The 26,679-nt window shown below is 44.2% G+C and overlaps 1 protein-coding gene across 3 annotated transcripts in view; it reads left to right on the top strand.

Annotated features, from left to right (window-relative positions):
• The window catches only part of GABRR1 (gamma-aminobutyric acid type A receptor subunit rho1), a gene marked incomplete at both ends in the record, with an annotated part of 46,971 nt that overhangs the window by 4,288 nt on the left and 16,004 nt on the right, over nt 1-26,679 (top strand). Inside the window, 4 exons of one of the 3 annotated variants that reach the window (XM_080700777.1) lie at nt 12,219-12,269; nt 15,201-15,307; nt 16,653-16,720; nt 17,546-17,769. In XM_080700777.1, coding sequence (XP_080556903.1) covers nt 12,219-12,269; nt 15,201-15,307; nt 16,653-16,720; nt 17,546-17,769 — 450 coding nt within the window. Of the gene's footprint in view, nt 1-12,215; nt 12,270-15,200; nt 15,308-16,652; nt 16,721-17,545; nt 17,770-26,679 lie in introns of all 3 variants that reach the window. The other 2 variants (XM_080700776.1, XM_080700778.1) reach the window with 2 other exon arrangements.

Raw genomic sequence — 26,679 nt, 5'->3', positions numbered from 1 at the left:
CATTTATCTATTTCTCCTTTTGTTGCCTGAGCTTTGGGGTTAAACTCTTAAAAATTGAGGCTAGTGTCTCATAATTTCCCCCCATGTTTTCTTCCAGTAGTTTTACAGTTTCGGGCCTTATGTTTATATGTTTAATCCATTTTGAGTCGACTTTGGTATATGGTATGAGGTAAGGGTCTAGTTTCATTCCTCTGTAGGTGGCTGTCCAGTTTTCCTAACACTTTTTATTGAAGAGACTGTCATTTTCCATTATGTGTTCTTGGCACCATTGTCGGGTTCATTTCTGGGCTCTCTATCCTCATCCACTGGTTGGTGTGTCTGTTTCTATGCCAGTATCATGCTATATTAGTTACTATACCTTTGTGGTAGTGTGGCGCCTCCAGCTTTGTACGTTAGGCTTTAAGATTTTGTTTTGGTTATGTGGGGTCTTTTGTAGTTCCATGCATATTTTAGGAATTTTTTTCTATTTCTGTGAAAAATGTCATTGGAATTTTAATAGGGATTACATCAAATCAATATATTGCTTTGGGTAGTATAAACATTTTAACAATATTCTTTCAGTCCATGAATCAGATATCTTTTTATTTATTTGTGTTGTCTTCAATTTCTTTCATCAATTTTTATAGTTTTTAGTGTAATTGAGTTTCACCTCATTAGTTTAATTAACTAATTTACTTTTATGGTAATGGAATTGGAACCCAAGGGCATTCTACTTCCAGGCTATATTCCCAGACCTATTTTATTATTTTTTATTTTGAAACAGGGTCTCACTAAGTTGCTGTGAGCTTCACTAAATTGCTGAGGCTGGTTTTATTTTATTTTATTTTATTTTATTTTGGTGGTACTGGGGTTCCTGGAAACCCTTCTACCTATTTTTTATATTTTTATTTGGAAACAGGGTCTCTTAAGCTAGAGAGGCTGGCTTCGAACCTGCGCGATCCTCCTGTCTCTGCCTCCCAAACGCGGGGATTACAAGCGTGCGCCACCACGCCCGGCTGAGGCTGGTTTTAAACTGATCTTTCTGTCTCAGCCTCCCAAATACTGGGATTACAAGCACGTGCTACCATGCCAGGCTAACCCTATTCACTTATTTATTTCACTTATTTATTTGTAAAATGGGATTGTTTTCTTGATTTCATTGTTAACATATAGAAACACTACTGACTTTTTTGGATTGATTTGTATCCTGCAACTTTACTCTATTTCCTTACTAGTTCTAACAGTTTTGGGGTATAATCTAGAGGGTTTTCTCTTTCAGTACTGAGGATTGAATCCAGGAACATTCTACCTCTGAGCTACACCTCCAGCCCTATTTTTTATTCTTTATTTTGAAACAGGGTCTCACTGAGTTACCAAGAGCCTCACTAAGTAGTTGAGGCTGTCCTCCCAAATGCCGGGATTACAAGTGTGCAGCACCACACGCAGCTTAGACTCTTTTTTTTTGGTACTGGAGATGGAACCCAGGGGCATTCTACCTCTGAGCTACACCCCCAGCCCTCCCTATTTGTTAGTATTTTTTATGCTTGAAACAGCGTCTCACTGAGTTCTCAAGGGCCTAAGTCGTAGCCGAGGCTGTCTGCAAACTGGGATCTTCACATCTCTACCTCCCAAATGCTGGGATTACAAGCATGCGCCACCGTGCCCGGCATAGACTTTGTTTTTAAAAATTACTTTTCAAGCTAGCCAGGCATTGTGGCACATGTTTGTAATCCCAGTACTTGCGATGCTGAAACAGGAGGATCAGGTTTGCGGCCAGCTTCAACTACTTAGTGAGGCCCTCTGCAACTCAGTGAGACCCTGTTTCAAAATAAGGATTTAAAAAATAGGGCTGGGAATGTGGTTCAGAGGTAGAATGCCCCTGGGTTTCATGCCCAGCAACACACACACACACACACACACACACACACACGCACACGCACACGCACACGCACACGCACACACAAATTATTTTTCAAGATGGGCGTGGTAACACATGCATGTAATCCCAGTGCTTGGGAGGCTGGGACAGGAGGATTACACAGGGTTGAAGCCAGCCTCAGCTACTTAGTGAGGCTCTTAGCAACTTAATGGGACCCTGTTTCCAAATAAAATATAAAATAGGTCGGGGGTGTAGTCCGGACATTAAAGGCCCCTGGGTTCCATCCCTGGTACCACAAAAAAACAACAACAAAAAAACAAAAAACTTTACAGCCAAGTGTTGTGGCACACACACTGTTATTTCAGTCCTAGAAAGCTGAGACAGGAGGATCACAGGCTTAAAGACAGCCTCTGCAGGTCCTGAGATTTTCATTAGCCTAGGGAGACCCTGTTTCAAAAATAAAATAAAAAAGGGCTGGGGGTATAGTTTGGAGGCAGAGTACCCTTGGATTTAATTCCCAGTACCACACACACACACACACACACACACACACACACACACGCACACACTGCTTTTCAAAAACATTTTTTTGCTGGGCGTGGTGGTGCACGCTTGTAATCCCTGCACTTGGGAGGCAGAGACAGGAGGATTGCGCAGGTTCGAAGCGAGCTGCACGCGCTGGCTTAGGAGACCCTGTTTCCAAATAAAAATATAAAATAGGTCTGGGAGTGTAGCTCAGAGGTTGAAGAGCTTCCAGGAACCCCAGTACCACCAAAAAAAAAAAAAAAACATTTTTTTTATTATGAAAGATATATATGACCATTATTTAAATTTAATAAAGGCATGGGAATTTTTTTTTTTTTTTTTTTTTTTTTTTTTTTTTGGTGGTACTAGGGTTCCTGGATACCTTTCTACTTCCCGGCTACACTCCCAGACCTATTTTATAAATATATATATATATATATATATATTTTTTTTTTGAAACAGGGTCTCCTAAGCCACCGCAGCTGGCTTCGAACCTGCGCGATCCTCCTGTCTCCACCTCCTAAATGCAGGGATTACAAGCGTGTGCCACCAAGTCCGGCAGCATGGGAAAATTTTAAAACACAAAAATCACCCATAATCCTCAAACCCAGGTAGACTTTGTTAGAAACTGTATATATTCTTCTATTCTTCTTTATAAGTATATACTGAATTTTAATTAGTTTGGGTTATGCTATACATAACATTGTGGCCTTATTTAATATGATATTGCCTGCATGTTTAGTTGTTTTAAGTCTATAGAATTATCATTTGAGCTGGGCATGGTGGCGCATGCTTGTAATCCCAGAATTTGGGAGGCCGAGACAGGAGGATCGTGGTTCAAGGACAGCCTCAGCTACTTAGGTCCTTTGAAATTCAGTGAGACCCTGTTTCAAAATAAAGAATAAAAAAATATGGGGCTGGCAATGTAGCTCAGAGGTAGATGCCCCTGGGTTCCATCCCCAGTACCGCAAGAAAAAAAAAATATATATATATACACACACACATATATACATACATACATACACACACACATATAGGGCTGGGGTATAGCTTGGAGGTAGAATACCTCTGGGTTCCATCTCCAGTACCAAAAAAAATTATCATTTGATTGACTGCATAATAATGTATCATATGTATATGGTCTTAGGTGACATTCTTGCTGCTGTACCCCAGTAAACCTGACCACACAACTTAGAGAAAAAAAAGATGTATTTCCTCGTAGGTTTTTGGAGATTCCAGAGTAGGTCGGCCTGTGGAGCTCAGGGTGTGGCCATGGGGAGCAGACACAGGGAGAGAACAAGGGCTCTGTTCTCACATCATGGAGGCCAGATGCCAGAGAGCAGACAAGCAAGGGTTCAAAGACAAAAGCACAGTCCCTGGGGCCGCATCCCCAGAGACTCACCTTCTCTAGTCACACACCACCTGCCTAGGTTACCGCTCAGTAAATCCACCACAATGCACTTATCCACAGATGAGATTACAACCCTCCTGACTTAAATACATTAATTCTGAACCTTAATACATTAGCTCTTCAGAGGACATTCCATATCAAAGCATAACGTAATAATGCACAGTGCACCACCATGTGCATATTTTTTTCAGTTTATGGACATTTAGTTGCTTCCTCCTTGTTACTATGAATATTCTGCATGTATATCTTTATATACAAAAATAGTTGTTTAGATACATGATTAATTGGGATAGACTCCTGGGCATATCTTGTATCAACTGGCATGAGAATATTTAAAGCTCTAATTTTATTTGGCCTAATTTCTTTCCAAAATGGAGAGTGGGCACAACTTAAAATCCATCGACCATGTTAAATTTACATAGCCTAAATTTTTAAAGGGCTCACTTAGTGTCATCCAGACTCTGAACCCACAAGCTTCGGGTAATTTACACCCTGGCTTCTTTTCCTAGTGCATGCTAATAAAGTGGGAAGCAAGGTAAGCAGAGACATGGGTGAGCAGGTGAGGGCCAAAGGGGAAAAGCTAAGGAGGTGCTCTCACCACCGAGAGTGGGCGGCTGCCTCTTTCAGTTTTGCTCCGTAGCACCTCACTTTCATTACACTAGTCATATATATATATATATATATATATATATATATATATATATATATATATATATATATATAACTGTAACTCCTCTCTCCCCCCTGGGAGAATGGGAAAATAACCTGTCTATACTATAGGCCTCTCAACAAAATGCCAGCTCAGGCTCTGGGAGGGTGAACTGGTCCTACCAGATGCCAAAAGAACCATGATCATACATTCTTTGTCATGCGACAGAGTCCACATTTACTCTGAAAACAGAGGATCTGACCAGTAGATTTCCATTTCTGTTCCAGAAAGATCACACTTGCTTGCTCACTTGGCAGTTTGGTGGATAGGTAGGTGCAAAGGGTGCGAGAGGGCGGGCAGAGAAAGTAATTCAGAGTCTGTGCCTAAGACCAGGTGAGAGATAGTGAAAGGCTGAGCTAGGATAATAACAGAGCAATGAGCAGGAGCTGAGAGCTTTTAAGGAGAACAGCCAGAATATATTTGGCTTGGGGTTGAGAGAGATGTGTAGGTATTTGAATTGCGTGGCTGGGAAGGTGGTGGTTAGGGGTTGAAGAGCAAGAGAAGGAGCAGCTTCAGGAGTCAAGGCGATGAGTTCAGTAGAACATATGTGCCCGGGGGTACTTGCAAGATACCAAGAGATTCTTGTCCAGTCACAGGAAAGGATAAAGGTTTGCAGCTCAGAGGGAAATTGGGCCTGGAGATATGGATTTAGAGAGAGTCCTCATAATGTGGTGGAGAGATGCCCAGACAGAGAATGAAGCATAAAATAAGGGCAGGAACAAGGACAAACCTTGGATTCAAGCAACATTTAAGGAGAAGTTAGAGGGCTCAGAGAAGAAAGCTGGAAACATGGAACCAGATAAATAGATGTAGAGCTGGATGGATGGAGAGGATACTAAGATGGCTATTTTGTTGACAGTTATCAAATGTCAACATTATGGCACAGTCAGAAGACTGGGCCATGGGACCTTTATCAACAACCAAACCTGGTGGGAGCCGAAGAGACTAGGGAGGCATCCCAGCGCGGCACCGAGGGTCTCCAGAAAGAAGGAGCAGTCAGTAGGCTCAGGTAATACCAAGGTCAAAATCAATTAGGTAGAGGGCTGACAAATGAACCTTCAGATATAGGATACAGCAAGAAAGTGCCACTAGTGACTTTATATTTTTTATTTTTTATTTTTATTTTTGCAGGTCTGGGGATGGAACCCAGGGGCATTTGATCTCCGAGCTACACCCCCTGCCCTAATTTTTATTCTTTATTTTGAAACCGGGTCTCACTGGGTTGCAGAGGGCCTCACTAAGTAGCTGAGGCTGGCTGCGAACCACGATCCTCCAGTCTCAGCCCTCCCGAGTGCTGGGATTACAAGCGTGTGCCACCATGCCCGGATATAAAGGGCAGGGTTTTTTTTTTGTTTGTTTTTGGTTTTTTTTTTGGTGGTACTGGGGGAGGAACCCAGGGGCTTTCTACCTCCAGGCTATACTCCCAGACCTATTTTATATTTCATTTGGAAACAGGGTCTCACTAAGTTGCTGAGAGCCTCATTAAGTAGCTGAGGCTGGCTTTGAACCTGTGTGATCCTCCTGTCTCAGCCTCCCAAGCACGGGGATAACAAGCCTGCGCCACCACTCCCGGCTTCCACTAGTGACTTTAAAAGGAAAAGATAGGTGTCCATGTGTTGTAGCAAGACAAGAGAAAATGGAATGATAACAGTAACCCTTACAAGAAACCTGACCAGGAACGGAAAGATGGAAGACCAAGACTGGCTGAAGGCGAGGGGGGAGACAGCAAGAGATCTGAGGTGAGGAGAGACATCAGCAGGTTCAAGTGATGGGGGTAGAAGCCAGAAAGGAGGCCACATCAACACGCTCGATGTCGCTATCGAGTCTGTCACGCACACACCCCAAGGTGAAAGAAAGCCACTGTGCGTGTGCTCTCTGACTGCCCGGAACACCATGGACAGTGATTTTCCTCTTCTGTAGTGAGAAAAATTTTCTTTCTTCTTCTTGTCTCTTTTGTTCTCCAGAAAGTTCGCTTGGACAGCTCAGTCCCGGCCTCTGCTTCCTGGTTCTTGTCTCTTCCGAGGCAGTCTGTCTCCTTCTATGGCTTCCGGAGGCCCCTGCTGTGGCTCCACGTCCAAAGCACCCTTCTTGTTCTCCGACTCTGGCTCATTTCTTTTCTTCCTGTAGTACTGAGCAGAGATGTCCCCTTTCTGAGAGGCCTTCCTTGGCCATCCTCTCACCTGCCTATCCAGACTCAGGTGACTTACTCCTGAGCTCTCAGGGTCCTCGGCCTTGGCCACGCCTCCTGAGGAGGACTAGTTACTCAGCTCAAGGTTGGAACTGGGGACACAACCCAGGGGCATCGACCTCCAGGTCATACTCCAAGCCCTCTCTATTTTTTATTTTGAAACAGGGTTTCATTAAGTTGCTAAGGGCCTTGCTAAATTACTAAAGTTAGCCTTGAACCTGTGATCATCCTGTCTCAGTCTTCCATGTACTGGGATTACACTTAGCCATCCAATGTGGGGCACAGATAAGGAATATCTGTACTTATCCTTGAGTTCCACCAGGAGCCCCTCTGAGGAGTTTCTTTGCTCTGAGCAGACTACTCAGCAATACTCCCCCATCTATGCTGGGCGAGGTGGCGTATGCTCATAATCCCAGCATTTGGGAGGCTGAGACAGGAGGATTATGGGTTGGGTTGCAGACAGCCTCAGCTACTTAGTGAGGCCCTTTGCAACTCTGAGACTCTGTTTCAAAATAAAGAATAAAAAATAGGGCTGGGGGGTGTATCTCAGAGATAGAACGCACCTGGGTTCCATCCCCAGTACTGCAAAAAAAACAAAACAAAACAAAAAAACTCTCCCATCTGCTAACCTGCAGGCCCCACCAGCCTAGAATGTCTTGTTATGAATGTCTGAATTCACACTGGTTTAATGTGGCTGACATGACCCAGTCCAGGAATGTTCCTAAGGTCTTGTTTTGTTTGTAATCAAAGCTCTAGAACAGCTTCTGCTGACCCTTCCTTCTCCCTTGTGAATGTTAAGAAAGCATGTCCTCATTCTGGCCCCCCTCCTGCTTCCAGGTTCTCTCTACTGCCAAGAGCCTTACCTCTTTGAAGCTGCCATTCATCTGGCTCTGTAGGTCTGAGCTCCATTTTAAAACTTTAGAATTCTAAATGTTGAGCGAGTGTGGTAGTGCACACTTAGAATCCCAATAATTGGGAGGCTGAGGCAGGAGGATCACAGGTCCTCGACCAGCCTCAGCTACTTAGTGAGGCTCTCCTCAACTTAGTGAGACCCTATTTCAAAATAAAGAATAAAATATAGGGCTGGGGGTGTAAGCTTGGAGGCAGAATGTCTCTGGGTTCCATCCCTGGTACCCCTCCAAAAAATTCTGAATCTTGTCTGAACATCAGAACCACCTGAGGTTTGAAGGCTTGATGTCTGGGTCCCTCCCTCAGAGGGTTTGACCTGATTGCCCTGGGGTGTCACCTGGGATTTTGTTTTTAAAGCTCCTTGGGTGATTCCTCAGGTGCATAACAGTGTTGAGAATCACTGAGCCGGCTGGGTCCATGCTCTCATGCTCTCTGGGGCAGCAACTAATTCTTTCGGTCTTCCCAGCTTTAGATGCACTCTCTTTGATGGGGACTATCAAAGTAAATAGGACTCTGTTAGCAGAATCTCAGCCTTCTTGCAATAGTTTGTTAACACTGCTTCTTGCTGTTTCAGCGGTGTATTTGTTCCCTTCTATTGAGTCTCCTGTCTAGAATTACAACTTTCTAAAATTCTGCTTGTCCTTTAGATCTTGCCAAGTACATCATTTCTGTAAAGACAGACACGTTAATTTTGACAAGGAAACAAGAACTGGCTAGCGAAAACACGACCACTCTTGGCATTTGTAACAGCCAAGGAAGGATTCTTGTATGCAGTCCAAACCCCCGTGTCATCTTTGCCTCCTCCCTCCCTCCCTTCCTCCCCACCAAGCACGGGCTGGCCCGCTCAGCTCTGCTGGCCGAGGTGTCTGTTCACATTCAGGGGAGGCCTTGGCCTCCCTGACACCTTTCTTATATGTTCATTCAACTTTCTGGAATACATCCTCGTGTGGGCAGGGCCCAAGCTGGCCTATTCAGAGACTTTATGCATACCTCACATGTTTGGCCCTAACAGGGCGAGGTAGAACATGCCTGTAATCCCAGTACTTAGGAGGCTGAGACAGAATTGCAGGTTCAAGAACAGCCTCAGCAAGTACTGAGACTCATCAACCTAGCGAGACCCTGTTTCGAAATAAAAATAAAGCCAGGCATGGTGGCACACGATTGTAATCCCAGTATTTGGGAGGCTGAGACCGGAGGATTGCAGTTCACGGCCAGCCTCAGCTACTTAGTGAGGCCCTTTTAAACTCAGTGAGACCCTGTTTCAAAATAAAGAATAAAAAATAGGGCTGGGGCTGTAGCTCAGAGGTAGAATGTCCCTGGGTTCTACCCCCAGTACCGCAAAAATTTTTTTAGATAAAATAAAATAAAAAATAGGGCTGGGGGGTGTAACTCTAAGGTAAAATGTTCCTGGGTTCAATCCCTATAGCACTACAGAAAGAGAAAGAAAGAAGAAGGAAGGAAGGAAGGAAGGAAGGAAGGAAGGAAGGAAGGAAGGAAGGAGGGAAGGGACACCCCTATGAACAGAACAACTTCCAGGCAGGCTGTGTGTGGGGGGAGGGGGACGGAGAGAGGGAGGAGTCACAGGTGACATCCAGGTGTGTAGACTGAACACAAGAATTTCTTCCCTTGGCTGTTGCAAATGCCAGGAGAGCAGGATTGTTTTCACCATCCAGTTTTTGCTTCCTTGTCAAAATTAACTTCTCGGTTTCTACTCAGAGACGATTTATTTAGTGAAGAGAAGTAGAACTTCCCAGGTTCTCTGGATGCCACCATCACAGACGCCCATCTTCCTCTACTGACCTCGGAGGGGGTTGAGACCGGTTGTAGAACAGTAGCCACACACAAACTGACTAGGAACTGAGAAGTCCCACAGGTCCCCACCATTCAGTTATCAGATTCATTCTATCCCAAACAAAAATGAGCGTTCAAGAAAATGCACACCCTCTGACCAGTCTGAAAGCTACCTCAAATTTCACCTGTATCACTGGAATTTGGGACAGGCCTATCCTTTCTTCAGAGCTTGCTGGGGGCCCATTCAGCTCATAGTAACTGGACACACAGTTTTTATAAGGTCCAAGCTAACTTCTTTATAAGGGAACCATAGGCTCAGACCTTCACATCCAACCCAAATTCTAGGCAGTTGGAAGGAAAATTTTCCAAGAAGACACTGTAGTCAACTTTGTTTCCAGCCCCTGGAGTCACGCCCTATGGGTCTGACTTCTGGTGCCATCCCTATTTTTTGTACTCCCCATTTCAAAATTAAATCTTTGCTGATTAAGTCATCTCTGAGTAGACACAGAGAAGTTAATTTTGACAAGGAAGCAGAATTAAATCTAGGCACATTCTACCACCTATTTTACTTATGTATTTATTTATTTTTGAAACAAGATCTTGCTAAATTACTGGACACAGGCCTCAACCCTCCATCTTCCTGCCTCACCCTCCCAACTACTGGGATTACAGGTGTGGGCCACTAAGCCCGGCCTGTTGCCATCACTTTAAAAAGTTATTTACCCTGCCGGGCGTAGTGGCGCACGCTTGTAATCCCCGCTCTTGGGAGGCTGAGACAGGAGGATCACACGGGTTTGAAGCCAGCCTCAGCTACTTAGTTAGTGAGGCTCTCAGCAACGTAGTAAGACCCTGATTCCAAATAAAAATATAAAATAGGTCTGGGAGTATAGCCTGGAGGTAGAAAGCCCCTGGGTTCCAACCCCAGCACCACACACACACACACACACACACACACACACACACACAAAGTTAAGTTATTTACGCCCCTGTGCCCAGTTTTCTCATGTACAAACTGGGGACACTGACAAGGCCTGCCTCATAGCATGTTGTGTGACTTAACTTGAGTTAATACATGTAAAATGAGTAGAATAGTACAGAGCAGGAAGTACTTAAGCAGTGTTATTAATTTCTATGGTTTGTTTTGTGTTATACATCATTCCAATATTAATAGTCACCTCCATGGACAGGTGGTACATGCTTCTAATCCCAGTACATGGGAGGCTGACACAGGAGGATCACAGGTTTGTGGCCAGCACCAGCAGTTTAGTGAGGCCCTCCTTAGAGATTTTGTTTCAAAATAAAAAATAAAATAGGACTGAGAATGTAGCTCAGAGGCATAATGCCCCTGGGTACAACCCCTAGTACCACATTCAGACACAAAATCATGTCCATGACTGATAAAAAAAATAAAGGATGTCAATAACCTGAAAAAGTACTCCATGAGTTATTGCAACTTGAATTTATTTATTTATTTATGGTGGTACTGGGGTTCCTGAAAGCCCTTCTACCTCTGGGCTACACTCCCAGCCCTATTTTATACTTTTTTACTTTTGGAAACAGGGTCTCTTAAGCCGGCACGGCTGGCTACGAACCTGCGCGATCCTCCTGTCTCCGCCTCCCAAGCGCGGGGATTACAAGCGTGCGCCACCACGCCCGGCTTGCAACTTGAATTTAAAAACAAGCTTCAGACAGTGCGACTTCTCTGAGGACTGTAAGGATACATGTACAATGGCAGAAGTTATTTCTGAGCTGCTTTTCATGTTCTTCTCTATATTAATCTACTTTTAAATTCTCCTTACATGGGTATTTCAAAATATTAGCAACAACAATGGAAGGACTTTAAGGATCCTCTTAATCAGTCTTCTAGAGGCTGAAACCCAATTTTCATGAAGGCAACAGCAGTGACATCTCAGAGTTCGACACACCTTCCTCTACTTGGCATCAGTTCTGTTGCAGCCTGGCCCAAAGCCAAAGTCAGAACTGGGCGGAGCTTATTTCCTATTCTGGCCCCTGTATTCAGCCCCTCCTGTCTTCTTCCAGGTGCCCGTGTAAGGGCTGATTCCTTCCATTAGTCGCTAATTTGTGTTGAGAGTGCCCTGGGGACTGCCTTCGGTGGTGGCCCCCCATCCCCCTAACTGTCTCTGACTTTCCCCACTTCTGCTGGGTGCAAACCTGCCTCTGCTCCACTTTGCCACAGATAATCCCTGCGCATCAGTCAAGGCCCAGCAGGAATAGCATTGAACTCAAAAGCGCTTAGAGAGTGGAAATGGAATAAAAGGGCTGCTCACAGAGAAGTGGGCACCGCGATGCCCCAGGACTAGAAAGAGCTGGAAGGCACAGCTGTGCTGGGCAGCGCAGAGCAGGCATTGCTAGCCCTGGCACGGCCTCAGAGAAGGGTGAGAATGAGGAGTGAACGTTCTGACTCCCTCTTCTCTTCTTCCATCATCTTCCACAGGCAGAGGGCAGAGGCAGAGGGTGCCCCAGAGAAAGCAGTATTGTATTACTCTCCACAGTCTGATGGTGGAGCCAAGTTAAAATGTGCAATCCCCAAGAACCCTCTGAAAGAGTGGGGTTGATTTCAGGCGTGGGTAGACCCATGGGGGAAAGATTTTAAATCAGGCCTTTTAAAGAATTAATCTCCCAGTTTCTGCTCTGAATTCTTGGGTAATGCTCAGCCAAAGGCGAAATGCATGCGCCGAAGCTTCATTTTTTTTTCTACATTCGATTCTGGATAGACTTGAAGCAGATCTGGAGGATAAGGGGTGCTTTGTTGATCTGAGTACCTAGACTGTCTCTAGAATGTCTTTATTTTTTATTTTTATAGTAGGCCTCAAAGACAGAGACGAGAAGCACACGAAGATGCCCACAAGCAAGGCAGGTACGGCCGTAAATGCACACACCGTCCTAAAGATGTCTCTCCCCACACCTCCACTGGAGTGATTTTCGGTAGTCCTCCCCCCCCAAACCTCTCCCAGGGATCAGAAAATAGCAGGTTGGGCCAAAAGAAAGGAAAGTCTAAGGAGCCTGTGATCCCAGGACTTGAGAGGCTGAGACAGGAGGATCGTAGATTCGAGGCCAGCAATATGTGGTGACTTAGCAAGATCCTGTTTCAAAATAAAACATAATGAGGGCTGGGGTCGTGGCTCAGAGGTGGAGGGCTGCTGGGCAAGACAGGGTGTGTCACAGCTATGGGGACTCCTTGCCCCCCTTGATGGTCCCATATGATCATAAACACGTGGTGGTCGCCGTCTCCATTCACTAGTTCGGATTCCTTCCCTAGGCCTCTTCTTCTCTTCTTCTTCTTCTTCTTCTTCTTCTTCTTCTTCTTCTTCTTCTTCTTCTTCTTCTTCTTCTTCTTCTTCTTCTTCTTCTTCTTCTTCTTCTTTTTTTGTACTGGGGATTGAACCCAAAGGTTGAATCCAAGCTACCTCCAAGCTATACCCAGCACCCTCTTATTTTTAAATCTTAAAATGGGGTCTCTTGCCAAGTTGCGGAGGCTGGCCTCCAACCTGCGGGTCTCTTGTCTCATCCTTTCAAGTACTGGGATAACAGGCGTGCACCACCACAACCAGCTTACTCCCTCACTTAGAGGGAGTCCCATCCTTGGCACACAACAGCGATGGTTTCTTCCCTTTGTCTGTTGCTTTAGAGTTTGAAAAATATTTCCACACACACATCCCATTTAACCCCACACCCTGTCCGGGGGCAGAGCGGTACCTTTTATCAGCTGGGGATTCTGAATTTCAGGGAAAAGAGCTGCCAAAAGGCGCACAGTAGGCAGTTTCAGAACGCAGGGATAGCCCTGACTTTCTGCCTTCCAGCCTCATTTGTTTTCTTCCTCAAAGTGAGGGGATTCTTCAGGGAAGAGAGCAAGAGGCTGAAAGGTGTACAGAGCTAGTTACACGAGAGGAGCCTGTGTGTCTCAAGGATAAAACGCAGCTGTGCAGGCCTCTCCAGGTGTTTTTTCCTGCCAGCAGCGTCTACAGGAGCCAGGCTCTCCTTAGTGAAGCAGATTCCCCGGTCTCAGCCCAGACTGCTGTACAGGAAGCTGGGGGGACCCAGGCTTTAAGGGGCCCTCCAGGAGATGCCAACTCCTGCCAAAGTGGAGGCGCCAGTGCACTGGGGGAAGGAGTGCGTGTGATGCTCCCTGAGAGGACACAGCCTGGGAAGACCTGAGGACTGAAGCTGATGCTGAAAGCAAATGAAGACTAGTCAAGGCCGCTGCAGCATCGCTAGGAAAAGCAAGACACCGGGCTAGCGCAAAAAGGTCCGCCAGCAGAGGACTGGCCACCCCGATGATGGAGCATCCGCTCTTGAAACGCAGTGCAGTGTAAAAAGGACAAGAAGGTTAAATCAGTGATGTGTACATGTATGTACACACAAGTTTTTTACCCCAATATGATGTATGATTATAATGCACCAATAAAAAAATTAAAAAAATAAAAAATAAAATGGACAAGAAGCCTGGGGCACCTGGCATAAAAAAATCCAAGGCATATTGAGTATAGTATAAAGAGGAATAGAGGAGTTCTATAACCGTGTTAAAGAAGAAAAGAACCAAGAGTATCTATTTGTATTTACTTATATCTACAAGGAATGCTAGACAGTCAGACAAGAAGCAACAAGAGAACCACCCTTGGACTGGGAGGGGGTGGGCGGAGCACAAAGGTGAGCGACAAATTCTTCATTGTATTGTATTTTTTTTTTTCTTTTCTTTTTTGTGGTACTGAGGATTGAATTCAGGGGCATTCTACCTCCCAGCTACATCCCCAGCCCTATTTTTTATTCTTTATTTTGAAACAGGGTCTCACCAAATTGCAGAGGTCTAAGTAGCTGAGGCTGACTGAGAAACCTGTGATCCTCCTGTCTCAGCCTCCCAAGTACTGGGATCACAAGCATGCGCCATTATGCCCAGCCTTCATTCTATTTTTTAATTGTCAAATCCTGCAACTATATTATCTATTAAAAAAAAAGTAAAAGTAAATATTAGAAGTTGCCTTCCAGGGTGGCAGACTTGAATCCACTCTCACAGAGTGACCCCCCCGACCTTGGCACAGAGGGATCAGCCAAGGTCATGGGAGCTCAGCGGCTCAGCCACACCTGGCTTCCCCGCCAGTCCTGCCCCCAACATGACCCAGGCACTTTGGGAGTCTTTGGGCTTATTGATAAAATCAGGACCCGTAGCTCTCAGTTTGGGTCACACATAAAGATCATCTGGGCTGTCTTCGCTTGGGGGAGAGCAGTGCTGGGGAGGGAAGCAGGGCCTCTGCACACAGGAGGTGAGGGCTCCACAGCCTCAGGAAGCTGTGCCGGTTCCCAGACCACCAGAATCAGAAGTTTGAGGCAGGGCCTAGTGCTGCCATTTTAACAGCTCTTCTGGCGTAGTTGAGAGCCACTACCTTGGACCTTTTGGGTCAGTTTATTTATCCAGAAAGCTGGAGAAAAAAAAAAAAAAGGATATCGCGTGGTGGCGCACGCTTGTAATCCCAGCACTTGGGAGGCTGAGACAGGAGGATCGAACAGGTTCAAAGCCAGCCTCAGCTACTTAGTGAGGCTCTCAGCAACTTAGTGAAACCCTGTTTCCAAATAAAATAGGAAAAGGTCTGGGAGTATAGCCTGGAGGTAGAAAGCCTTTAAGTTCCACCCCTAGTACCACCAAAAAAAAAAAAAAAAAAAAAAAAAAGAAAAAGAAAGAAAGGATATCTAGTGTTAAAAAAAAACACACCCTTTCAAACCTGTTTGGTTAGAATGCAGTGGGTTTACCTGCCTTGTTTAGAACCTTTGATCAGCCTGTTGTACCCTTTCCCAGCCCGATTCTGAAACGCAGCCCTGACATCACCAAATCGCCTCTGACAAAGTCGGAGCAGCTTCTGAGGATAGATGACCATGATTTCAGCATGAGGCCTGGCTTCGGAGGTATGAACAGTGCACTCTCGTGTTTGGGGGGGGGGGTGTCCTCTCTGTCCATGGGCAGGAAACCAAGCCCAGAGACCACCCATCTCTGCCCTCCTGATCACTTCCGCCTCAGTGGTACGTGGTGGATAAAGCTCAGTGTCTTCTGAGCACATGCTCTCCCACCTGGGCGTTTCCTCAACACCTTCTCAGGAGCATCTACTAGTGGGCGGCCAGGCTAGAACCCCAGCTGTCCTTGGGCCGCTGCTCCTGAGAAGGTGCTCAGGATCGGTGAGGCCAACAGCTGGCTGTGGGAGATGGGGACGGCTGCAGCCCAAAGCTGCCTCCTAAAAACGTTCTGAGATTTTGCCTAACAACCTTGGACTAAATTTGTTCTCATCTGGGAACTGGGCAGAGTATGGTTTGATAAGTTTAATTAAATCAAAATAGTTTGGGGATGGGGGGCAGAGATAATGATTTGGCACAGAAGGATGCCAAAGCCCTTTGAAACTTAGCCTGTACCTGCCAGGTACCATACCTGGTATATCTTTTATTTCTTCCAGTCACCTTTGCCCAAAGAACAAATTTGTTCTAGAAGGGAGTCCCTACCCACTTCATAATTTGCTGTTGTTGGATTCAAACCTACCTTTTCTGTTCATGATAATTGGAGTGGACTCTACACCTGATTCATATCCAAACACATGAAGAAAGAGGGGCAGGCATCTATCCCTGTTAGTGTGCTTTTCTACCCTTAATATTAAGTTTCTGGCCCAGCAGTGACAACAAAGCCAATATTTTAAAGGCCATCGTGGTATATCATGTCTCCCCTGGAGGCTTGCCATATAGCCAAGATGCAGGTCTGGAGCTCTGACAAGTGGCTGACTGTGACTTCAGTTCTTTACTGTCTCCAAGCACGTCCCTCTCATGGCCAGGCAAGAGCCACTGGCTTCCATGATGAAAAAGACTGCATAATTCAGGGGTAAATAGAGAACATTAAATGGGTGGACTTGTGCTGAGGAGTAAATCAGGTACTTCTTCCATCAGACCCAGCATTTGATGTAGGCCTTCATCATAGCTTTAGAGGAGCCTGGGCAGCCAAAGAAAAATGCTTCATAGCAACCTCATCACTCAGAATCACTTGGGTGATTCAGATCAAAAACCTTCCACCCCTAACCCTAAGTAGCACAGGGAGCCAGCCCATACATAGTTCTTTCCTTTTGTCTCAGATTTGACTTCAGGTTGGCATGACCACACACCTTTAAATCTCACCAACTCTGGCATTCCAAGGAAAATGTTTTCTTTGCTTAACTCTTACCTAGTAAAAGTCTGAGTAGAAAGAATGAATACGCTTGTCGTGCCCTGTCCCCAGGCCCGGCCATTCCTGTCGGCGTGGATGTGCAGGTGGAGAGCTTGGACAGTATCTCAGAGGTCGACATGGTGAGTGCTTCTCAGGTGACCGGGGCTGTAAGCAGGGAGACTCACGGGGGCTTACATCTGACCCTCAGAAGTAACCAGCCGGGTCCAAGGTGGTCAGGCTTCTTATTCCTGCAGATTCCATCTGGGTATGAAAATGCAGAAGAACCAAAAAAAGAGCATCCTGTTTTGTTTTATTGCTGTTTTTTGTTTTGTTTTGTTTTTTCCCTTTTTGTGGGTCAGATGAAAGTAGGACATTCTATAACACTTAACCCACAGGGATTTTAGGATGTTATCTGCGTTTAAGTCCCCCAAGAGGCCAACCTGAGACAAACATTCTAGTAAAAATAATTTATTTGGGGGTGATGCTGGGCAGAATCGAGGAAGGGGAGGGAAGGAAGCAAGAACAGGCTGTGCTCTTGATACAATCGCGGCTGTCGAACCAAGTCCCTCTGGGCTTCTCCAGGAATCCCAGAGCAATCTCAGGCTTATCCCAATTGAGGGGTGAGGGGGCTGGACTAGTTACCCACCAGCCTCCTCTCTGTTGAGGGCTGCCCCCAGGCATTAGTTCTCTCGACACTAGTAGCTTGAGTCTCAGAGGCTGGCAGGAGCAGCCTTTCTTTGCAGAAGCGAATGCCAGAGGGTGGGGTAGGGCCTGGGGACACTGCTACAGTCCTTTTGTTGACCCCAACCCCCAAACCTACAGTGTTCTCTTCCTCCTCGAGTAGCAAATGCCTAGGGTCTAGAAGCAAGACTTGGCTTGGCTGTCTCATTTCCCAGCCAGCATCTCCTGCTGACATCCCATGGGTTTGTGTGTGTTTGGGGTTCCCTCTCTCCCCTGGCTCCCAGGACTTCACGATGACCCTCTACCTGCGGCACTACTGGAAGGACGAGAGGCTGTCTTTTCCGAGCACCAACAACCTTAGCATGACATTTGACGGCCGGCTGGTGAAGAAGATCTGGGTCCCCGATATGTTTTTTGTGCACTCCAAGCGCTCCTTCATCCACGATACCACCACGGACAACGTCATGCTGCGGGTGCAGCCCGACGGGAAGGTGCTGTACAGCCTCAGGTAGGGCACGGGCAGGGCTCAGTTCAGTCCAGCAAGCTGGTGACACAACAGCTTGTGGATTCTACAGCAACTTCTAAAGTCGCAGTAACTGCAGAACTTGACATCGTCAAGGAAAACTAACTTTACACATGAGTAGAAACTTTAGAGAATTACTCAGTCTTGAAAATACACTTGGGGAGTTTTCTCAAGATGATAGTTATGGTTTCGGCTGTATCCTATATATTTTCATTTTTAAAAGTTTACTTTAGGCCGGGCGTGGTGGTACATGCCCATATTCTGATCACAGATGTGAGGACAACCTCAGCAAATTAGTGAGACGCCCAGCAACGTAGCCAGACCTTGTTTCAAAACAACAAAAAAATAATGGGTCTTCAATCTGAAATCTTGCATGTCACATAAATCTGTGATCAAGTAAATGTATTTGCTTGATTCTCTCGTGACCTGTCTTGGTATGGGGTGTCGGCCTTGACCCTTTATGCCAACAGGAAAGGGTCGCCTGACGCATACCCCCTGCAAAGCCCTGCCATGAGTTGGAACATTATCATGGCCATTTTTTTCTTTCTTTTTGGTTCTGGGGATTGAACCATGGGGCAGTCTACCTCCAAGATACACCCCCAGCCTTTTTTACTTTTTTTTTTGTGTGTGTGTGGTACTAGGGATGGAACCCAGGGGCATTCTACTACTGAACTCCACTCCAAGCCCAATTTTTTATTCTTTATTTTGAAACATTCTCACTAAGTTGCAGAGGGCCTCACAAGTTGTGAACCTGATATTCTTCTGTCTCAGCCTCCCAAGTACTGGGATCACAAGCATGCACCACCTAGCTGGGCTTTATTTATTTATTTTTTAATTTAATGGAGCCAGCCGATAAAGCATTTAAATTGTGTTCTGGCAGACCTGCTTTCTCTTACCAAAGAAAATGGCACATGTTTTATCAAACAACCAAAAATATTGTTATTGAACTTAGAAAGAGGAACTAAAATCAAGGCACGAAGGGGAAATTAAATATGTGTTCTTCCACTGCAAAATCCTGTAGGAATAGGAGTTCCGGCCTCTTGTAAGCAACACATCACACCACCAAACCCCAATTCCAGAATCTAAATTAACAGTAACAGAAAGGGAAAGATAATTCCAAATGCTTTTCTTGGCATATTCCAAAGGAAAGCTTGGAAAATATTCAAAACACCTAGGCTTGCCTTACATATTATTTTAAACAGGGTCTTGCTAGGTTGCTGAGGCTAGCCTGGAAACTGTAATCCCCTGGACTCAGCCTCCCACTTACTGGGATCACAGGTGTGGCTCAGCTATTAGGGACTGTTCCCCTCTAGCCTGATGTCTTAGAAATCAAGATGCTGCAAAGCTTTGTTTGCTGAGAAAAATCCATGCTTTAGCTGGAGATGGGATAATTTATCAGGTTTAATAGACAAGACAAGATCATCTCTTCTCTTTTGGCAATATATAAACAACATAGTATTTACATTAGGAACATTAGAATGGCATCTGTGATATAAATTGCAGTATTTATTTATTTATTTATTTGTTTTTAATTTTTTTTATTGGTGCACTGTATTCATACATCATAATGGGATTAAAAAAAACTTTGGTAGACATACATGCACACATCGCCCAGTCAGCCCCCACCCAATCCCCACCCTGTTTCCTCCCAATCCCTCCTTCCCATGCTTGGCTTAGTGGTTGACATCTAGTATTATAGCAATTTATCCAGAATTAACAATGATAATCTCACATAACAGTTTCATTTGTCTGATACCAAGCTTTTGATGACTTAATGATAACATTTCAATATTTCTTTTTGCTTTCTTTCTTACCAGAGAATTTTTTTTTTTTGGTGAAACTATCATACATTTATTTTTCAGAAAAAAATCTATGCTAATATGGAATATGGACTCTAGATACCAAAAACGATCTTGAAAAAGAACAAAGCTAGAAGATGTATATTTTCTGATTTCAAACCTTATAAAGCTACAATAATTGAAACAGTGTAGTACTGTTATAAAGGCAGATATATAAACCATTGGAGTTAAATAAAAGCCTAGAGATAAATTCTTCCATATATTGTCAAGTTATTTTTGACAAGGTTTCCATAAACATTTCGTGGAGGAAATAATAATCTTTTAACTAAATATTGTTGAAAAATAATAATTACATGAAAAAGAATAAAATTGGACCCTTACCTAACACCATATACAAATATTAACTCAAAATAGATAAAAGACCTAAATACAAATCTTAAGACTATAAACTTTTAGAAGAAAATCTGGGTCATAAAACCTCACAACATTGAAATTGGCAGTGATTTCTTGGATATGATTTCAATGGCACAGCCAAAAGAAGGGTAAACAAACTCCCTAAAAAAAAAATATTGTATATCCAAAGACAATGTAAACAGAGTTAAAAGTTACTGATAGAATAGGATAAAATATTTCCAAATGCTATATCTGAAGGTATATTAATATTCCAACTAGAAATCCTAAAAATTAGCAACAATAAAAGCAAACAATACAATTTATAAATAGGTAAAAGACTAACATAAATAATGAATCTCCACAGATAACCAATCTTAGTTGTCTGTTGGATCGAAAATCTTGTTTCTCTGGTTCTGGTGTGTGTTACCTATTTCTTCTTTGTAGTTAATCTCTTTGAATATTTTCTCTAGTGCTGGTTTTGAAGACATAAATTCCTTCAGTTTCTGTTTGTCATGGAAGCTTCTTATTTCCCCATCTAATTTGATAGAAAGTTTTGCTGGGTAGGAAATTTTTGGCTGGGAGTTGTTTTCTTTCAGAGTTTGGAATATGTTACTCCAAGCCCTTCTGGCTCTCATGACTTGGTTTGGGAAGTCTGGAGTGATTCTAATTGGTTTGCCTCTGAATGTCACTTGGCCCTTTGCTTTTGTTGCCTTTAAGATTCTCTGCTTGGCTTCCACATTGGTCATTTTGACAATTATGTGGCGTGGGGATCCTCTTCTCCGATCCTGTCTAAAGGGAGTTCTATAAGTTTCCTGAACCTGTGTATCGACCTCTTGCTCTATATTTGGAAAATTTTCTGCTATTACTTCCTTGAAGAGATTGTTGATCCCTTTGGTCTCACCTTCTTTTCCCTCCTCTATTCCGATTATTCTTCGGTTAGCTTTCTTAAAATGGGCCCATATTTTTAATGTCAGATTCCTGCTGTCGGATTTTTTTTTCTAAATTAGAAACTATGCATTCATTTTTGGAGTGATCATCTTCTAGGAGCGAGATTCTATTCTCCATGTGATCTAATCGGTTGTTTGTACTTTGAATTGAGGTCTTTACTTCATTGATTGCATCCTTTATCTCTTTTTGGCTCTCTCTGAATTCTTTTCGAAACACCTCTATTATTTCTACAGTCATTTTCCTGATTTGATCTTCTAGAAATCTCTGAATTTCTGTTTTATCAGATTCTGAAGTTGTGGGGTTGTGGGCATTCATTGCTTCATTGTTATTTCTCTTTCCCATGATTTCGGAAGTTTGAGCCTTCTCTGGGTTCTTCCCTGTGTCACTACGACTTCACTTAAGGTGCTCTGGATCTCGAGTCTGTGGTATCTCAGTCCCCACTACTCCTTTACTGGGTTGTATCGCAGAGTCTCAGACCCAGGGAGTCAATCGAGGCTGCTTTAGACCATGTGGGGGTGCCAGGTAGGGCGTTCTCCTGCGGGGGGTTGTGACTATGGTGTGATATCTCTGCCACCGCCCCTCCCCCACTGGGTCAAGTTCCTGGGAGTGCAGTACTGTGATTTCTCCTCTAGGGGCCGCAATTTGACTCACTGTTGTTGAGTGCACTGATGGAGCTGTAGTGGACTTGGTGAATTTGCTGCTGCTGCCGCTGCAGTATTTATTTATTTATTTATTTATTTATTTATTTATTTATTTATTTATTCATGGCACTGGGATTCCTGGAAACCCTTCTACCTCTGGGCTACACTCCTCGACCTATTTTTTTTTATATTTTTACTTGAAAACAGGGTCACCTAAGCCAGCGCAGCTGGCTTTGAACCTGCGCGATCCTCCTGTCTCCGCCTCCCAAGTGCAGGATTACAAGTGTGCGCCACCACGCCCGGGTAAATTGCACTATTTATACATTTGTCTTTTGACTTTGTTTATGGGAAGGCTCCCTTTACCAAGCAGTTCCAATATATTTTGTGTCCACATGACAAAAGATGAAAAGAATTCAAGGTGGCTGGCTATGGAGATCAGTGTGGAAATTTCTCCGAAAATTGGGAATGGATCCACCATATGATCCAGTTATACCACTCCTGGGTATCTTTCCAACGGAACTGTAATCAGAATATTATAGTAATATATGCATGTCTCTATTTATAGCAGCACAATTCACAATGGCTAAATCATGGAACCAACCTAGGTGTCCATCAACAGATGAATGGATTGCAAAATTATGGGATATACACACGATAGAATTCTACTCAGCAATAAAGAAGAATAAAATTATGTCGTTGGGGGAGAGGGCACCAAATATAGTTTAAATGTATACCATCTATGTTCAATAAAAATTTGTTAAAAATTAAAAATAGATAAAATTAAAAATAAATAAAACTTTAAAAATAAAATAAAATAAATAAATAAAATTATGTTGTTTTCAAGAAAATGGATAGACCTGGAGAATAATATGTAAAGTGAAATATGCCAGTCACAGAAAGCAGAGTACCTATATTTGAAAGCTAGGGAGTAATCCCGGATATCAGAGGGATTTCAGATAATGGAGGAGAAACTTCATTTTCTCTATTGGGGGAGGTGATCTAGGGGATGGGGGGCAGAGAGAATCAGTGAAGGCATCACCTCCATGACAGTACGTACATATGTGAGAATACCAAAGCCAATCTCAATATCCTGTCTGGGGAAGGGAGGAGTGGGGAGGAAACCAGGGGAAAACCCACAAGTGGGGTGTGCATGTATGTCACTATCACGCTGAACTACATTATGATGTGAGATGCTAATGCACGAATAAAAGCATAAAAGAAAAATAACTAAATAAAAAGGGCTGGGGGTGTAACTCGAAGGTAGAATGTTCCCGAGTTCAGTCCCCTGTATCTGCCCACACATACATTTAGTAAAATACTTCTCAAGTAGGAATCAGAGAAATAGATAATATGTTCTCAAACACTTGCCTCCTCTGATCTCTGTGAGTCCCCTTCTTTTTTTATGTATTTTAGAACTTTGGTCTAAAAAATGTTTCTTTTGGCCTACCTGCCAGCCGCAGGCATGTTTTCTATCCTAAGAAGCTGTGAGCTAGGTAGGGTAGTACATTCGCATAATCCCAATGACTGGGAGACTGAAACGGGGTAACTTCAAGTTTGAGGACAGCCTCAGCAATTTAGCAAGACCCCGCCCCAACATAAAAAATGAAAAAGTCTACGAGTGTAGCTCAGTAGTAGAGTACCCCTGGTTCAATTCCTAGGACCACAAAAACAAAACAAAACAAAAAACCAGAATGTAGATTATGGGGTGCACGCTGACACTAAAGGGCATTTGGAGCACCACTTTTACAATATACAGAATAAAATCTTTCCTTCTCATGAACTCAGATGCCTTAGGAATGTTTAGTTGCTCATGGAGCCTGCCCTGCAAAAGCTTTCCCCAAATACTACATGCACACTTTGTCCTAGGACCCACCTCCGTGGGAGGGACCAGGTGTGGAGACATCGCAGGCCTCACAGAGAAAGAACACGGTTTTTCGCTGTGCTTTAATACTAGCTGTGTTTAATGGTGGGTTCACGTGATTTCTGAAAATCTAACACGTGACTTCTGAAAATCCAGTCCAGCGCACCACAAGAAGCAGAACAAAGGAAATGAGGGCGTGGAGGAACTCCTGTATGTCCAGGAAAACTTCAACGAGCCTCACCAGGCAAAACACCTCCTTCTCTTCTTTGTGTCTAAAAACAGATTGTTTGTCATTACAAAAAAAAAAAAAAAAGATGGGTTCGTTTGGTTTTCATGGAAAAAAAAATAGCCCAAGTTACTGAGAAATACCACTTTGAGATTTATTGTAGGGAAAATGCAGAGTACTTGAGGTACCAACTCTGCCCATAAATGGTCATCTCCTGAAATATCTACTGTACAGTGTGGCCATGCCTCATTCACTCACTGGCCCATTCATCAGATGTCCCCCTGTGGTGCTGGGGATCCAATCCAGGGCCTCTCACATGCTAGGCGAGCGCCCCACCACCCAGCTATGTGCCCAGCCCCATGCAACAGATTTAAGTGAGAGGCTTCTGGGTGCCAGGGTGGCCCCAGGGTTGCGCAGTTGAATGCCCTGCCGGGTCCTGTCTCCAGTTCTGGGAATGAAAAGATGAAGCCACTGTCCTTACTGTGATTGCAAATAGTGGAGTGCAAGTGATTGGAGTGCAAACTGAAGGACGGCTGCCAGGCAGTGGGCAGCGGGCAGGGAGAATAGGTAACAAGGTGGTGAAATCAGTCTCCTAGGCACCAAGGCACAGTATAAAGAGAAATTCACAAGTGGCTTGTTCTATCACAGTGGGTAGATTTCACTTAGGAAATGTTGAGAAGGTAATTTCATGGCTTTGAACTGGTTCTATAAATGAGTCAATGATGGTGGGAGAAAGTCATCTGTGAGGTTTTTTTTTCCTGGGAATTGTGGACATGCCTCCCACGGCCTCCACTTGGGGAGGTTGGTGTGACTGCCTGCGACTGGCATGGTGTGCAGTGAGAGGGACAGGGGAGCATTCCAACTTCCCTGGGGGTGGAGTCAGATGTTGCTGCTGCTATGGGGTTGGTCTGCAGCCCTAGGATTGTTGGAAAGTTGTGTGGATGATGGAGGGTGAGCCAGGTTGGGGTGAGGAGCTGCTGCTGGAGAATGAGACCCACTGTGGGAATGTGGATCCCAGGAAAGGGAAAGAGAGTATCATCTTCCACCTGGAGCAGCCCATAGGGCTCCAAGACACCCAGACTGCATCCTGCGCTGCCCTCCCTCTCTCCACCCACTCCAACTCCACCTGCGATGGAGGTGGTCGGACCACCTCAAATGCCAGCTCTGTATCTTTGCTGAAGAGAGGAAGAAGCCCAGTGTGGTGGTGCACGCTTGTAATCCCAGCATTCAGGAGGCTGAGATAGGAGGATTGTGGTTTGTGGACAGCCTCAGCTACTTAGTGAGGCCCTCTGCAACTCAGTGAGACCCTGTTTCAAAAAATGAAAATACTAAAAAATAGGACTGGGGATGTAGCTCAGAGGTACAGTGCCCCTGGGTTCCATCCCTGGTACCACAGAAATAAATAAATAAGTAATAAAAAATTTTAAAATAGGGCTGGGGGTGTAGCTTGGAGGTAGAATGCCCCTGCATTTCATCCTCTGTACCGCAAAAATTTTAAAAAATATATAAAATAAAAAGGCTAAAAAATAGGGCCGGGGGTGAAGCTCAGAGGTACAATGTCCCTGGGTTCCAGTCTCAGTACTGCAAAAAAAGAAGAAAGAAAGAAAGAAAGAAAGAAAGAAAGAAAGAAAGAAAGAAAGAGAGGAGGGAAGGAAGGAAGGAGAAAGATAGAAAAAAGAGAGGGAGAAAAACTTTTAACATGTATGAAGTTTGAAGCATTGATTAATATCTCAGACCAAAATATTTAATTTCTGTGTTGAGATGTGGTTGGTGATGCAAAAGGGTTTTGACTATCACATGAGCGTGATGAGAAAAAAACATCATAGGACATGCCAGGCTTCCATCCAGGGCAAGGGAAAAGCCTCTTCCACGGAGTCACTGAAAGGACCTGGAGAGACAAAAGTAAACATGGGTTTGGTTTCCCCACAATGCTCCTTCAGTATGTAGGCTGTGAGTTTTTACAACCTACAAGTCCCAAGGCGGAGAAGGAAGAGCCAGTCTTATGAGGTTTGTGATTCTAAAAACATCCATTTCTGTTAGTAACAACTAGTAACAAGAGTACTAGTACTTGTAACTAGTAACTAGTAACAAGAGAAGAGTTCTCTGATTCACAACATTTCCTGTATTTGACATTTCATGTTTCTAAAGTTAGCTCCAAGGGTCCCCCAACTTAGCCCCTAGCTTCTTCCTGGCTGGTGATGCCGTTGGCCCTACTTAGGCCAAAGAGGCACCCAAAGAAATGGATGCCTGCCCACTCAGTGTGCCAGGCAGCTGCTGCTTGGACCTCCTCCCGCCAGACCCCAATATACCCAGTTCATCAGGTTTTCCAGGGGACACAAAACTTCCTAGCTGCTAGTGATCCACAGTACCCTGCAGAACACAGCCATTCCAAGAAGTAATAGAAGAAACAAGGTAAATATTTGTTTCGAAGCCAGGCGTGGTGGCGCACACATGTAATCTCAGCATTCAGGAGGCTGAGACAGGAGGATTGCGATTCTCGGACACCCTCAGCTACTTGGGCCCTTTGCAGCTCAGCGAGACCCTGTTTCAAAATAAAGAATAAAAAATAGGGCTGGGGGGTGTAGCTTGGAGGGAAAATGCCCCTGGGTTCCATCCCCAGTCCTGAAAAATAAATAAATAAATAAATAAATAAATAAATAGTATGTATTTTTTCTTTTTAGCCATGAGTGTTCCAGATTATTTCCAAATTTATACATAGCATTTTTTTTGTGTGTGTGGTTGGAGGAGAAATAGTACATTCAGTGTGAGCCAACAATTTAATCACGTCCTGTCATGAAATTTCCCACTGCATGGGAGAGTTTTCTTTTTCTTTTCTTTTCTTTTTTTTTCTCCCAGGATTGATCTCTTTTATTTAGTTATTTTTTTATTGGTACATTGTAGTCATATATCTTAATGGAGTACAAGATGGTAGAGGCATACATGCACACATCCCTTTTTAGCCCTTCCCCATTCCCACTCCATTCCCTGACCCCTCCCTCCTTCTCCTGTTTGGTTTAGGGGTTGACT

This window comes from Muscardinus avellanarius (genome assembly GCF_963383645.1).
Source record: "Muscardinus avellanarius genome assembly, chromosome: 8".
Classification (NCBI taxonomy): Eukaryota; Metazoa; Chordata; class Mammalia; order Rodentia; family Gliridae; genus Muscardinus; species Muscardinus avellanarius.
Note: the sequence above shows the minus strand (reverse complement) of the source record. Positions and strands in the feature narration are given on the sequence as shown.